The following is a 12,684-nucleotide window of genomic DNA, read 5'->3' as shown; positions in this document are numbered from 1 at the left end:
GTAAGCGGAAGCAGGAAACGATCTAACTCGCTTTCCCCCTCATTTGAAAATATTAAGCTGCAATACACACACACATGCTGAGGAAAGCTATCACCAAGATCGCAGTGTTAATACATAACCTAACAACATAAACCTTTAAAGAAGTATACCATACTGTATTTTAAAAAACATTCATTAGAACTTACTTAGCTGAAGAGACAATGAGCTGCGAATCCTTATATGCTATCAAGTAACTCTGATTTTCTGGATTATGAACTGTTACCTAAAAAAGAAAAGAAAATATCATACAGGTATCATCCTTTGATGTGCGAGTTAAGCTCCTTTCACCTTCTGAAAGAACACTATGCTTTTAACAGATCTATCAAGCTTCTAGAATGCTGTAATTTAACATTCTGCTTTGTGCTAAGCAAGCACCATTAACTTAATTTATAGAAACCTGGATTTTCTAGAACACTTGACGTCGCCCAACAGCCTGGGCTAAGGGAATAGGTTTGAGCTGGGAGATCTCCAGCCTAAAGCAAAAAGCTAGGGAGTCCTCAAGCTAAACAGAACAAACTCAGGGAAGCCTACAAGGCCAACTAACCAAACCCTCAGCCAGTTTAACTTCTCCAAGCCTGGCCATTTCAACACTACCCCCACTTAGAGCTGACTGAGCAGGCGGAGGTGTTACCAATAGTATACTGTTAGCTAAGAGCCTCATTAACATATAGAGCCAGCGCCACATTTTTACTTTGGGCTTGGTAAGGAATTCTAGAGTCACCGTCCACCATTAACAGGAAGTGAATAAATAATATCTCTCATGATAATACACACACAGACATGCTAATATAGAAATGGACCAGGGTTTCTCAAAATTGGGTCTCCAGCTGTATCTGAACTACAACTCCTGTAATCCCTAGCTAGTGGGACTAGTGGTCAGGGATGATGGGAATTGTAGTGCAAAAACAGCTGGTGTCCCAAACTTGGGAAACCCTGAAAGAGACAAAGCACCTTGTGTTCACAAACATAAATACTGTCAAATATACATGTGTGTTAGTCTACACACACAAACAGGTACATACAAGCTCCCCTCCAATGTGGCTGCAGATCTCCATTTCTCTCCCCCAAGGAACCAAAAAACAGAATAGAAAAAGGCAACAAAGAAATTCTCCCCACCCTCTCTCTCTCTCTCTCTCTCTCTCTCTCCCACACACACACACACCTTGTCAGCAACATCTTTCACCTCAATACCATTTAGGAAAGCACTACCAGTTAGACATTTGCTGAAGTGAGCTAGTTTTTTATAATTAGATTCAGAATGCCCAATCTGAATATGGCCCATCAAGCTTAACCCAGGGCGAACCCAAAGCAGTGTAGTAGCTAATTAACACAAACGGCACATAAATAGTAAGAAGCTCTATGGCTAGAACCCATGGTTCTGACTTTCCTCACCCCTGGTTCTGGACCATTAAAAATAAATCACTCTTTACAAAGTTAAATACTTACGCTTTCTAAGACCCGTAAACATCGTTCTGCTCCCCATAATGAAGCAACCAATTTCTCTTCATTTTCATCGCTGCTTAAGTGATCCACACATTCTTTAACTAAGAAACAAAGAGTTTATGTTGTTACTAAACTGTTAAAGGAAGTATTTTTTACTTTCCAAAATTGCATATATGTGATGAAATACCCTAATACTCTAATTATGTTTTATCAATATACTTTAAGCCAACTTGTGTCACACACACACACACACAACACAAAGAGGCCAATTTAAAAATACATGTATGCCGTGCACATATATGACCATATTCACACTTCATGCTAAATCAGATTTTAGCCCTAAGTGAATGGGCCTGTACAAACCTTCTCCTACCAAGTTAGGAAGAGGGCATCAGAAGACTTTAGCTTCATTCATTCAAAATCCAGAATTAACTTCACTTTCAAACCAGGGGGTTGTGGTTTAAAAAAGATTTCATAACTTATTTGTTGGCTTGTTATGAAAGTTACCTACGGTTGTTTTAAACCAGGACCCCTGGTCGGAAAGTGAAGTTAATGTTAAGCCAGGGTTCTGTAAAATTGAAATTAAACTGTGCTGAAGTCCTCCAAATGGCAGTAAGAGGGAAGGAAGAGGGGAGGTGGGGAACATGAAAGCCAACCATTTGCTTGGGCATGTTCAGGCTAATCTGCATAGCACCAAACCATGACTGGTTGGTTTATCTAGTGTGATACATATACTGTTTAGCTGTAATAACTACAACAACAAAAAACCAACAACACTAAGTGGTTTAGTGTTACATGTGAACGCAACCATAGAGTTATATGCCTGGGTAGCCTAAGCTATCAAATTGTAAAATGTACACAGAATACAGATAACCATTTGCTATCATTTAAAAGATTTTAAGATGCAATCCTGACTGTCTCAAGGATTTGGCAAAACCACACCACAAGTCTTGTAACTCAATCAACACCAAGTGATCATGACACTTGCCCAACAGCCCTCATGTCAGCTGTGCATGAAAGTCAAGTAGCAAAACACACAGTGACATGACTGTCATGGATGTCAAGAGAATCCAGTCCGTACCCTGTCCTACAAGGCCCGGGCATACTTCCAAGAAAAGTCCACTACAACTTCCCAACACAGGTGTGCCTCAGGTCAGTGGGGATCAAGTGATACCCACAACTTCAGATACAAGGTTTCAATCCTGCTGCAGCTGATACACATAGCCAGAACTCTACATATAACCTCTGGCAGGGAAAAGTGAGAGCTACGTAGGCTATTGCTTCTTGTAAAATAAGATTCACTTCGATGAGGACAGCTGATCCCTTCCTATCCATGTGTAGCTCTGGCCACAAACCATTTCTTTGCTCCAAAAGGTACGCATTATCAAGACAAACTCTTATTCCCAAGGTCATCATTGGGATGGCTTGCAATGTTTAAATTTAACTAGGGAACTGAGCACTCCACAACTACTAGGCTCATTCAGCAAGGAGTACCAACAGGCCTCTGCTGCAATGGGGGGGGGGGGAGCCTCTCACAGAATTAACTATGATTAAGATCTCTATTTAAGTTAGTGATGGGATAAATTAATAGGGCAACTTAGGAATTTTATTTCTTTGTTCTCTATTGGGGACAGTTCTTTCATGATCTTGTCGAGTATACCTTTTTATTGGGCAAAAGTTGAAACTGAGGTCATATCACTACAGTTGTATATATTATTTTACTACTGCAATAGCTAAGTTTAAGTACACACACAAGAAAAGGGTTTTGGTAATTCATAGCATTCCATGGGCTCGTCTATCCAGCGCATCAGAAAATTTCACTATTTGCATGTATTCTAATACACAGTCCTTTCATTCTACCACACGAGTAATATAAACTACCTTCTAATAATAAAAGATATATACTTTCTCACTCGAGCTATGTGCATACCTTTATCTACAATGTGATCAAGACCACCAAGAAGTCGCAACTCTTCTTTAAACCAGTCTCCTGCCCGTTTTGAAGTGAGAGAGAGCAATGTTTCCATTGCCAAATGCCCTGTCTAGAAAACACACAGAGAAAAAAATGGTTTATAAATTAAAAGCAGCACTCTATCAGGTACTTCTTCCATTAACACTGTCACTTGAATCTCGACTACATGATTATGTATTATAAGTTTGAAAGTGCAGGTTAATTAACCACCAAAATATTTTACTGCTCCGTGTGTTTATAGATTATTATTGTATCTTAGCAAAATGTTGCTGCACTATCACCATATCTTACTCCCTTCCAACTCTTTTACTACTCGCAAAATAAATGAATTCATATGCAAAATCAAATTGCACCATTGTATTTCTTTACCTAGTCATAAAATGATTGAGCCAATGGATCACTGTACTGCAGATTGGGGGCAAGTCTCAAAATGTAAGAGGTAGTATGAAACCAAACTGATAATTTTAGTGTAGCTTTATGCATCTCAAATAAAATGGCATCAAAACCCGCATGAAGAAGGTCGGATGTAAGAAATGGTGGCTTTAGATAGGTGACAAATATAGTCCCTAAGCGAGAAGATTGTGTAGGCATCAATCCCTCTATTTGCCAAGTTGTTAACAAAAAGAATAAAACATTTAAAATAATCCACAAAAAGGTTATAAACAACTAATTAAAACATTTAAAGAATAAAAACCCAAGATAAACTAAACATATACTAAAACACGTATCAACATTCTACATGCCTGGGTAGGCTTGCCTAAACAAAAATGTGTTATCGGGCACCAGAAAAAGTACAGTAAGCCTGCAATTTACATAGGGATTATGTTCCAGGGATTACACCTAAAGCCAAAACTATGTATAGTCCAAACACATTGGGTTCAATGATGGGTGGGATTGCCAGCCATTTCCCCTAGAACCGTCCCCCCCACCATCCCTTTTTTTTTTGCCTCATGCATAAACCTGAATGCACACAAGTTAAATGCATGTAGGTTGTGGGCTTACTGTACAGTAAATGTGCCTGCCCAATATCAATAGGCAGGGAGTTCCAACGTACAACAGCTGCCACGCTAAAAGGGGTTCTATGCAGCAGCTGTAACAGTGCCAGTTCCACAGCCTGAAGTGGTCAAGTGGGGATATATGGGGTGAGGCGATCTTCCAGGTAAACTGATCTCAAGTTGTAAAGGGCTTTATGTACTAATAGCAACACACTGAATTTGGCTCAGCAGCAAACTGGCAAGCAGTGCAGGTCTCAGAGCACAGGGGTCAGATGCTGACAGGGTCTCACTCAAACAGGCAAAGTTTGCAGAAATACAAAATGTTTTAAGAAGAAAACCTTAAGGTGGGGAAAATCCCCCAACACAGTCCAATTGATAACTTCTCCTGCTCAACAGCCACAGAATTCAGAGTTGTCTGGCTGTGTTTTTTTTTTGTGGGGGGAGGAAAAAGGAATCCTTTAAAAGGAATGGGTGCCTGAACAGGAAAACTCCACCCTGCAACCTCTTATGCTAAGGTAAAGGTAAAGGTACCCCTGCCCGTACGGGCCAGTCGTGACCCACTCTAGCGTTGCGCGCCCATTCAAGAGGCCGGGAGCTGGCACTGTCCGAAGACACTTCCGGGTCACGTGGCCAGCGTGACAAGCTGCATCTGGCGAGCCAGCACCAGTGCCACACACGGAAACGCCGTTTACCTTCCCGTTATAAAGCGGTACCTATTTATCTACTTGCACTTAGGGGTGCTTTCGAACTGCTAGGTGGGCAGGAGCTGGGACCGAACGACGGGAGCTCACCCCACCACGGGGATTCGAACCACCGACCATGCGATCGGCAAGTCCTAGGCACTGAGGTTTTACCCACAGCACAACCCGCGTCCCACCTCTTATACTAGTAGCATGTAAAGATTTCATACCAGATAGCACATTTAGCCCTAGTAAAAGTGGACATTTTTATACACACAGAATCACAAAAATAACTGTTTTCAGCTCCCATTCTATCAAGTGAAATATTATTCAGAAAAGTCATTAGTGTTTAATTATAGAATCAATTAAATACACTATTTTAGTGGCTTTGCTAAGTAGATCTATTTGTTCTATACCGTTTGCCTATTACCATGAAGAAGAAAAAACCATGAGATGAACTGCACTGTTAAATACTTAAAAGTGTTTGGGTTTTATCTTTCAAGAGTTCAACACTCTTCATCTGCCCTAGTTAAAATTTTTAGAAGATGTGAGTGAAAGAAGCCATGACTACACTAAATACCACCTGCAGGGATCACTGCTGTTATTTCAGAAGTGCCAGGGTTTTCCTACACTCTACTGTTCTAAAAGCATCTTTTAAAAGTTAACTTGTTTCTACCCACAAAAACAGCAATAACACCTGTACCATTTTCACATTAGAGAAAAATTAGGTTAACAGTCACACAACCTACCGTTATATTTTCTAGATCAAGGTGTTTGTTGTGAACAGTTTCACAGAGTCTTCGGATTTTTTCCTTAATCTTGTTCATGTCTTTTTCATTGAGCAACTTGGATGAAGAAGAGTCTTGTTCTAGTTCCAGAAGCCGGATCATTAAATCTAAGCTGGCTCTATCTAGATCCATGTTCAAGCGATCTCTGCTCAAGATATACATTAAAGCTGCTGTACAAAGTGATAAATTCTTCAATGGAAAGGAAAAACAGGAAAACAAAGTGGTTAAATATTTGGTTAAAGTGCAGAAATCTAGTAAGATTTAAACATGAATGTAAGATCCAAGGAGTTACAGTTAGCCCACAGACTTTCATTATGCAAGTCAGGGGCAAGGCTATGTCCAAGCAAAAGCTTTTTGAACTCTCAGTTAAGGAGTCCCCAAGGACTACTTAAAAATTGCTGAGGGTCTTGGCAGACAAACTTAATGATTTTTCTGCACAGTACTAGATGCTGCATTATTTTTAAATAGTATTTCTTTCGCTTCTTTCATTTCATAGAGATTATATTTCAGTGCATTCCAAAGAATTTAAACTGCAATAAAATAATACACAACAGACGAAATAAAAACACAATTAAAACCAGTATGAGTATTTAAGTGATGGGTGTGCCATTTCACATCTGCAACCACAACTCTACATACGTGGTGATGCTGCGAGTCATCCAGTGTTTTGAAGACCATAGCTACCATTCCATGTGCTCTCAAATGCATTCGGAAACTGGGCATGGCGCACTTTGTCGCCAGGCTGATAACACTAAAAACAAACCAAAAAAATCTTATGAACTAAAGTTTCTCCAAGTCTCTAGCGGATTATTTTAAAGAATTTAACAACCAATGGAGAGCCCAGGTTGCCTGCCCGCAAAACCCCTACAGTCACAATGGAGCATAATCAAATCAAATGACAAGGTGCACCCCACAGGACAATGTCGTTCTGGCTTCGTGTCAAGCAAACCCAAAGTGCGTGGAGGAAACTTTGTCGATGGGGCACTACCCAAAAGTGTAGGCCTGTAGCACAAATAGCCTGACAGTCAGACATATTTCCCACTCCCAGTGCAGCAGGCCTATGGCAAAATCAGAAGCAGTGAGCAATTTGACTCAAGGTGCTCCTCTGTGGACATAGTGTGCCTAGCAAGTGTATGTAGTGAGGAAGAAACCCCCCAGTGCTCCACTGATCCCCTTCCCCATCTCCCCTCTATGGCTACTACTATGCTGTGTGATGCCGTGGGAAGCAGCTGAAGTCAGGAAGTTGTCAATGTTAACAATCAGCTGGCTAAGCCACAAACCAGCAAGAGAGCTGCCACCATCACAGCTCCTGTCAATCACTTGTAATCTGGTCCCTTAGTTAAGGACAGTCCAGCAAAGAGGATTGATCAATGCTTAGTTTACAGAAGGAAGAGCTTCAGTGACTGAAGAGCTCCAATCAAGATGTCTGCACACAGTCACAAACATTTAGAGATCTCCTATTCGTTTTCTATTTACCTCGTACTACCTCAGAAAGATCAAGCTACATGAAACAATCAGGTATGCATACATGTACAACCTTATGCAGAGATACCATTATGTTTTTTGATAGGGGTATTCTGATGACACAAGCTCTTTCTCTTTCCAGCTGATTCAGTGCCAGCTGTCTGGTGAATTTACTGTATCTGGATCAACATGCTAACGATAATGGTTAAGGCTGGAGAAGGGGTGCCTGCCATCAGCAGTCTCGCTCTGCTGTAGCAGACAACACCAGTTTGAAACAAGATTTCTTCATGGAAAGAAGGGTGAGACTGACTGGCTACATATGCAATTGATTAATTATTAACCTATTAAAAGCAACTGATGAATTATTAATCTAATCTATGTGACCATCTGGACGTTTGACCCACCCTAAAATGTAATCCAACTATGGCTCTGATCTTGTGTTTTTCTGTTGCATTTGTGTAAGTTTAGTGTCATTTTTTGGTTTTATTTTAAACTACAGCAAGTTTCCTTGAGCACTCCCTGAAGACGAAAGAGGGGTTGAAAAATGCATCAACGAAATACTTTTGCGATAACTACTCAGAAAGAAAAAGCGAACTAGGTAATAACAATTAATAACATCCTTTCACCAGTGTGTTTACCCAAGTAACTATTCAATGCTTTCTTTAGACAGTATGAGACATTCCTTATTAACCATAAGGGGAATAAAAATCACACCATGCAACTTCAGAACAATAGCGGGAATTATTTCATTTACCTATTTACTGTGAATGCATTGTCAGGTCAAAATCTGGCTACTATATTCTCTTGAGAACACAGAGAACAAATAGCTCTCCTTTTTAACAAGTATGACTTAAGCTATACAGATTGACTTCCATTCAACATCAGCCCAATTTACTAGCAATACTTTTTACACAACTGCACCAGTACATGGGTTCTCCATAGGACGTTCCTGAAGGAAACAAAATTGCTATGTGTATATTATTAGCACATTTCTGCTTTCACCTCCCAATGGTGCAATAGTCTACAATGCTTATGAACACAATACACCTAACAAGAAAAGATGCTATTTGGTAAATGTGGAAATGCTATTATTAGAAATATCTTACCTAAGGCAACGTGTGTTTAGGGGCTGATTGCACTTCAGTCCACTTAACAAGTATTCAATATCATCGGTGAACTCTTGATTCTCTCCAAATTCTACTACATCATTGAAGTGCTTCACATGTTGAACAACAGTGTATAACTGGAAGGCAGATGTATAAAACTTGTTTTTAGTTTTAGAGCTCCCATTTAAAAGACTACTTTATCTGGCAGCAAGAGAAATCATCAGCCAGCTCAGAGTGATAAGTTATCTATTTTCAATAGGCAGGTTTCTCCACCTGGCCAATTGTTCTTTGGATCATAAATGGTAAAAAAATATTGCACCAAGTTTACTTTCAAAACAAGAAAGTTTTAGATATTCCACTTACTTCTTTATCTTCTTTCCTACATTTCAAGGCAGTTACTATCTCTTGATAGGGTTGAGTGGGTATGGTCACAGTTTTTATCACTTTGGGAGGTGGTGCAGGAGCTTTGAACACTCCATCATCTTTATGAATTGCCTCCTTTGAAGACAGCCTTACCTATTAATGAAAAGTACTTGAATGGGTAGATGTTTATGAACACCAAATAGGTAGATGGGTAGATGTTTATGAACACCAAATAGGTAACAGAAAATTATGTGCATTTGTTGCATTCATCCACTGAGATTTTCAGACGCTTCAAAAGTGCAAATTAAATGAGTGAACACATGCTTTATGTGCAAGATGATTACAATTCAGATGTCGTAGGGTATTTTTTTAAAGGGCCTCCAGGGGGCAACTGAAATGGAAGTACAGTATAGTGACATCCTTACCATTTACTTTAAGAATCCAGACTAATGGAACCACATTTAAGCTTTAAAAAACTAAGCAGACAGACACGAACCCAAAATATTTTAAAACACAATGGCAGCTGTTAACTGCTCCCTCTTATATGTCCCTGAAACCATGCTCATGCTGAGCCATAGAATCATTCAAAATATTATTCCCCCAACAAAATCATTTTGTACTTTCATTTTTGGCTGTGTAATGGAAACACTTTCTGTGCACAATTATCGCCTCCAGTTATTTATATGATTTGGAGATGTCTTTGACCAATAAAAACCCCGATTTAAAATTGTGTGGACTGAGGGCCAATAACATTTCTAAGTGCATTATAAAGTAATAGATGCAAACATTTACAGCTAGCTGTCACAAAAAATAACTTGTTGAAGCAATTTGTATTTCAGTTTAAATTACATAAACCATCCCATATGCTAAGAAGTAAACATGCAGTAATAAGTTTGGATTCAACCTGCATAGCCACATACAAAAGAGAAGCCTAAATGTAAGAAACCAATGTCAGTGGACAACGTATTCTTTGCAATCTAAGAAAAGGTAGTTAAAATATCATTATTATTCCTGGTTAAATTCATAACCATTGTCATACTAAAGGCATAACACAACCATGGAATATGCTAGGGTTTTTTTAACCTTAATATCAAGCAGTGTCTGCAACACTGCCCTGATGTATACTACTATGATTTTAAGCCATTTCTCAGGCTACTTCTCCTGGTGTAGATGAATCATCTCTAAGCACTGGGAGGGTTGGCAGAGGGAAAACAAGATCCCCTTACTCACAGGGACACTTGGATTTTTCAACACCTGTGATGTCGGAAGAGTCTCAGATTCTGGTTGATTCCAATGTCTAGCATTGTATACAGCTTTTGTTGGTGACTGCAAAACAAAACAGTTGGAATATTCATTTAGAACCTAACCAGCTATTTATAAGAACACCCATTTCAAATCATCTATGAGATTTATTTTACATGATGTTTTGTCTTCCACAAAACATTTCACGGGAGTTTTGAACATTAACACTGACATGACAGTGCTTTACTCCCTTAAATTCTAAGAACATCAGAACAGAACTCATTATCATGACATTATGTACAAAACTAAGCTTTAGAAGGTGTATATATTTGTCTCAAATTCAAGATTTTCTATCAGTTAATATAGTCATGGGGGTGTGGAATAAACAAATATTTCACATTATTCATCTCCTAAAGGAATCTGCATTTTAGTTCACTAGTCATGGACCTACAACTCTTGAGTCTGTTTATTAGCGAGCCATTATTTGTTGCCACAATCAATTGCCACAATCAATGGCCTCCCTCTCCATATTCCAGAGAGCTGGGGAGGTTTTGGGATGGATATGCAATCTTCTCTCATTTGAGCTGGAGTACAGAAAAAATAAAGTCTCTCTTCAAAACAGCACTTCTTACATTCACCAACCCACAGTTCAAATGAGAGCCCCTGAGAATATCTGGTGAACAGGACAACAAGCAGCACACAGAGAGCCCAGTAACATTCACCTCTGGTGAACAAATGGTGGGTGCCTGTTGCAAATTGTTTTCTATCAAGATATATGAGATATAAAGGAAGTAAAGGACCTGAGGAGCAACCAGCAGGATACTAGCATACTATAAAATCCAGATGGGTTTTTCATCGTATTATATTTCCATATATGCATTCGTTCTTGGAAACATGCATTATGAACTACTAGGTTCTGGGACTGTCTCTTAAACAAAAGTACTACTAAAACCATGACAGTCTAATTTCATTGGTACTACTTACCCTCTTTGGTCCACTAAATATCTTCCGTGTGTTTTCCTTAGACTTATCACCTTGTGGATTTATGGATTTCTTATTGCTTTCATGAACACTAGATGCATCTTCTGGAAACTCCAATAGCTCTGCCAGGATAAGAGTAAGACAAGGAGTTGTAATTTTTCAAGTTTGTATCGGGGAGGTTTCCTTCATCTAGGGTGAAACGTTCAAACACACTGAGAACTGGGTACTGCATACTGGGAGGGAATTAACAAACAGTACTTTGCAGCAAAAGTGCCATTTGTTTGTTTATCACAAAAATGTGTGTGTGATCTGTTACAGAACGTGCAGCCTACTCCTTTTTAAAAACAAACAAACATACTTTTATTAAAGATTTCTTGGTTTACAAAAGTATGTGCAATGTCTCTTTTTTCAAGTTACATTTTCCACAGATCAGTTTCATTTGTTGAGACATTAGTATTACATTAGGAGGAAAAGTCTCTCAGCAGCCTTCTCCTTTTGACATAAACATCAGAGGAGGCTAGTCTACATTTTAAAAAGGGAACAGTGGAATTCAGATGAAAACTCTAGTTGAATATATAAAATTTCCCCCTCCCAAACAGGTGGGGCTGTAGGGATTTACCACAAATCACTCTATTGTGGAAGGAATAACAGTTTCAAATGCACATTCTATGTTAAATAAAGCACAGCTTAAGAATAATCACATGAACATGAAAGCTGAAATTAAGTTATCAACTCATCAAGAACATACAGCACAACATTATATTACATAGTCCTGTCACAATCACATCATATAGAAACAGGTTTCTGCAAGTCTTATTAGCCAAGTCCTGATTTGTTAATACCTTCAGCTCCACCAAGTCCTGTGCCAGACAACGCAGGGAAGGGGTCTAATATTGCACTGAACTTTGAAAACGGACAGAAGCAGCAAGTCTAACCACTACTACTACCTACTCCAAAGCTCAGTGTACTATGAAAAGCACCACCACCCTCCCTTTAGAGCCTTGCGCCTCCTTCCAAAAACTCAGCCTGGCACCTCACTTACCCAGCTTTGGGAAGGCAGCAGGAGCATCAAATGCATTCCCTCCCACCCACCCCTTCACTGCATGACAACACAGCCTGCAGGTTTCATGTCAAAGTACTCTTGCAGTCCACTCCGTATGAAAAGTTGGACTGCCCTGATCTAGAGATAGGGAAGTCTCATTGGCCCTTTTTTTCTGTGGTTAGGGAAAGCAATGTAAACCAGACATTACAATTGTCTTAGAAAGACATGTAAACCAAACAGGCTTGCAACAACTTACTAGTTCATAAAACATTTGGATTAATAACAGGAGAAAGATAGGATCATCATATAATAGTTATAATTAAACTACACACAACAGAAAGAAAATAAACTCAGAGGCCTGTTGAAAAACCTCCCGTAGTGAAATTAATTGCTCCTATTTCAGGTATTAAAACCAGTTCAATAAATTATTATTACATTGGGGACAATCTGGAAGAGCTTTTTATCTGTGTAGTCCCATCCAAAAGCATGGAAGTCATTATTTGATACTGCAGTCATGAACATGTACAAGTGAGCCAGGCTCTTGGGTGTTCAGCTATTTTGATGTGCCT

The 12,684-nt window shown here is 39.3% G+C and overlaps 1 protein-coding gene across 4 annotated transcripts in view; it reads right to left on the bottom strand.

Moving 5' to 3' along the window:
- The window catches only part of WAPL (WAPL cohesin release factor), a 54,588-nt gene that overhangs the window by 10,801 nt on the left and 31,103 nt on the right, over positions 1-12,684 (bottom strand). For all 4 annotated transcript variants that reach the window (XM_079975574.1, XM_079975575.1, XM_079975576.1 and 1 more), the window contains exons 4-12: positions 11,077-11,195; positions 10,081-10,176; positions 8,851-9,003; positions 8,488-8,624; positions 6,557-6,668; positions 5,879-6,106; positions 3,413-3,524; positions 1,486-1,583; positions 186-262 (exon numbers count right to left, since the gene is read on the bottom strand). In XM_079975574.1, the coding sequence (XP_079831700.1) occupies positions 186-262; positions 1,486-1,583; positions 3,413-3,524; positions 5,879-6,106; positions 6,557-6,668; positions 8,488-8,624; positions 8,851-9,003; positions 10,081-10,176; positions 11,077-11,195 (1,132 nt within the window). The remainder of the gene's footprint in view (positions 1-185; positions 263-1,485; positions 1,584-3,412; positions 3,525-5,878; positions 6,107-6,556; positions 6,669-8,487; positions 8,625-8,850; positions 9,004-10,080; positions 10,177-11,076; positions 11,196-12,684) is intronic.

Source organism: Podarcis cretensis (assembly GCF_951804945.1).
Source record: "Podarcis cretensis genome assembly, chromosome: 5".
Lineage (NCBI taxonomy): Eukaryota > Metazoa > Chordata > Lepidosauria > Squamata > Lacertidae > Podarcis > Podarcis cretensis.
Note: the sequence above shows the minus strand (reverse complement) of the source record. Positions and strands in the feature narration are given on the sequence as shown.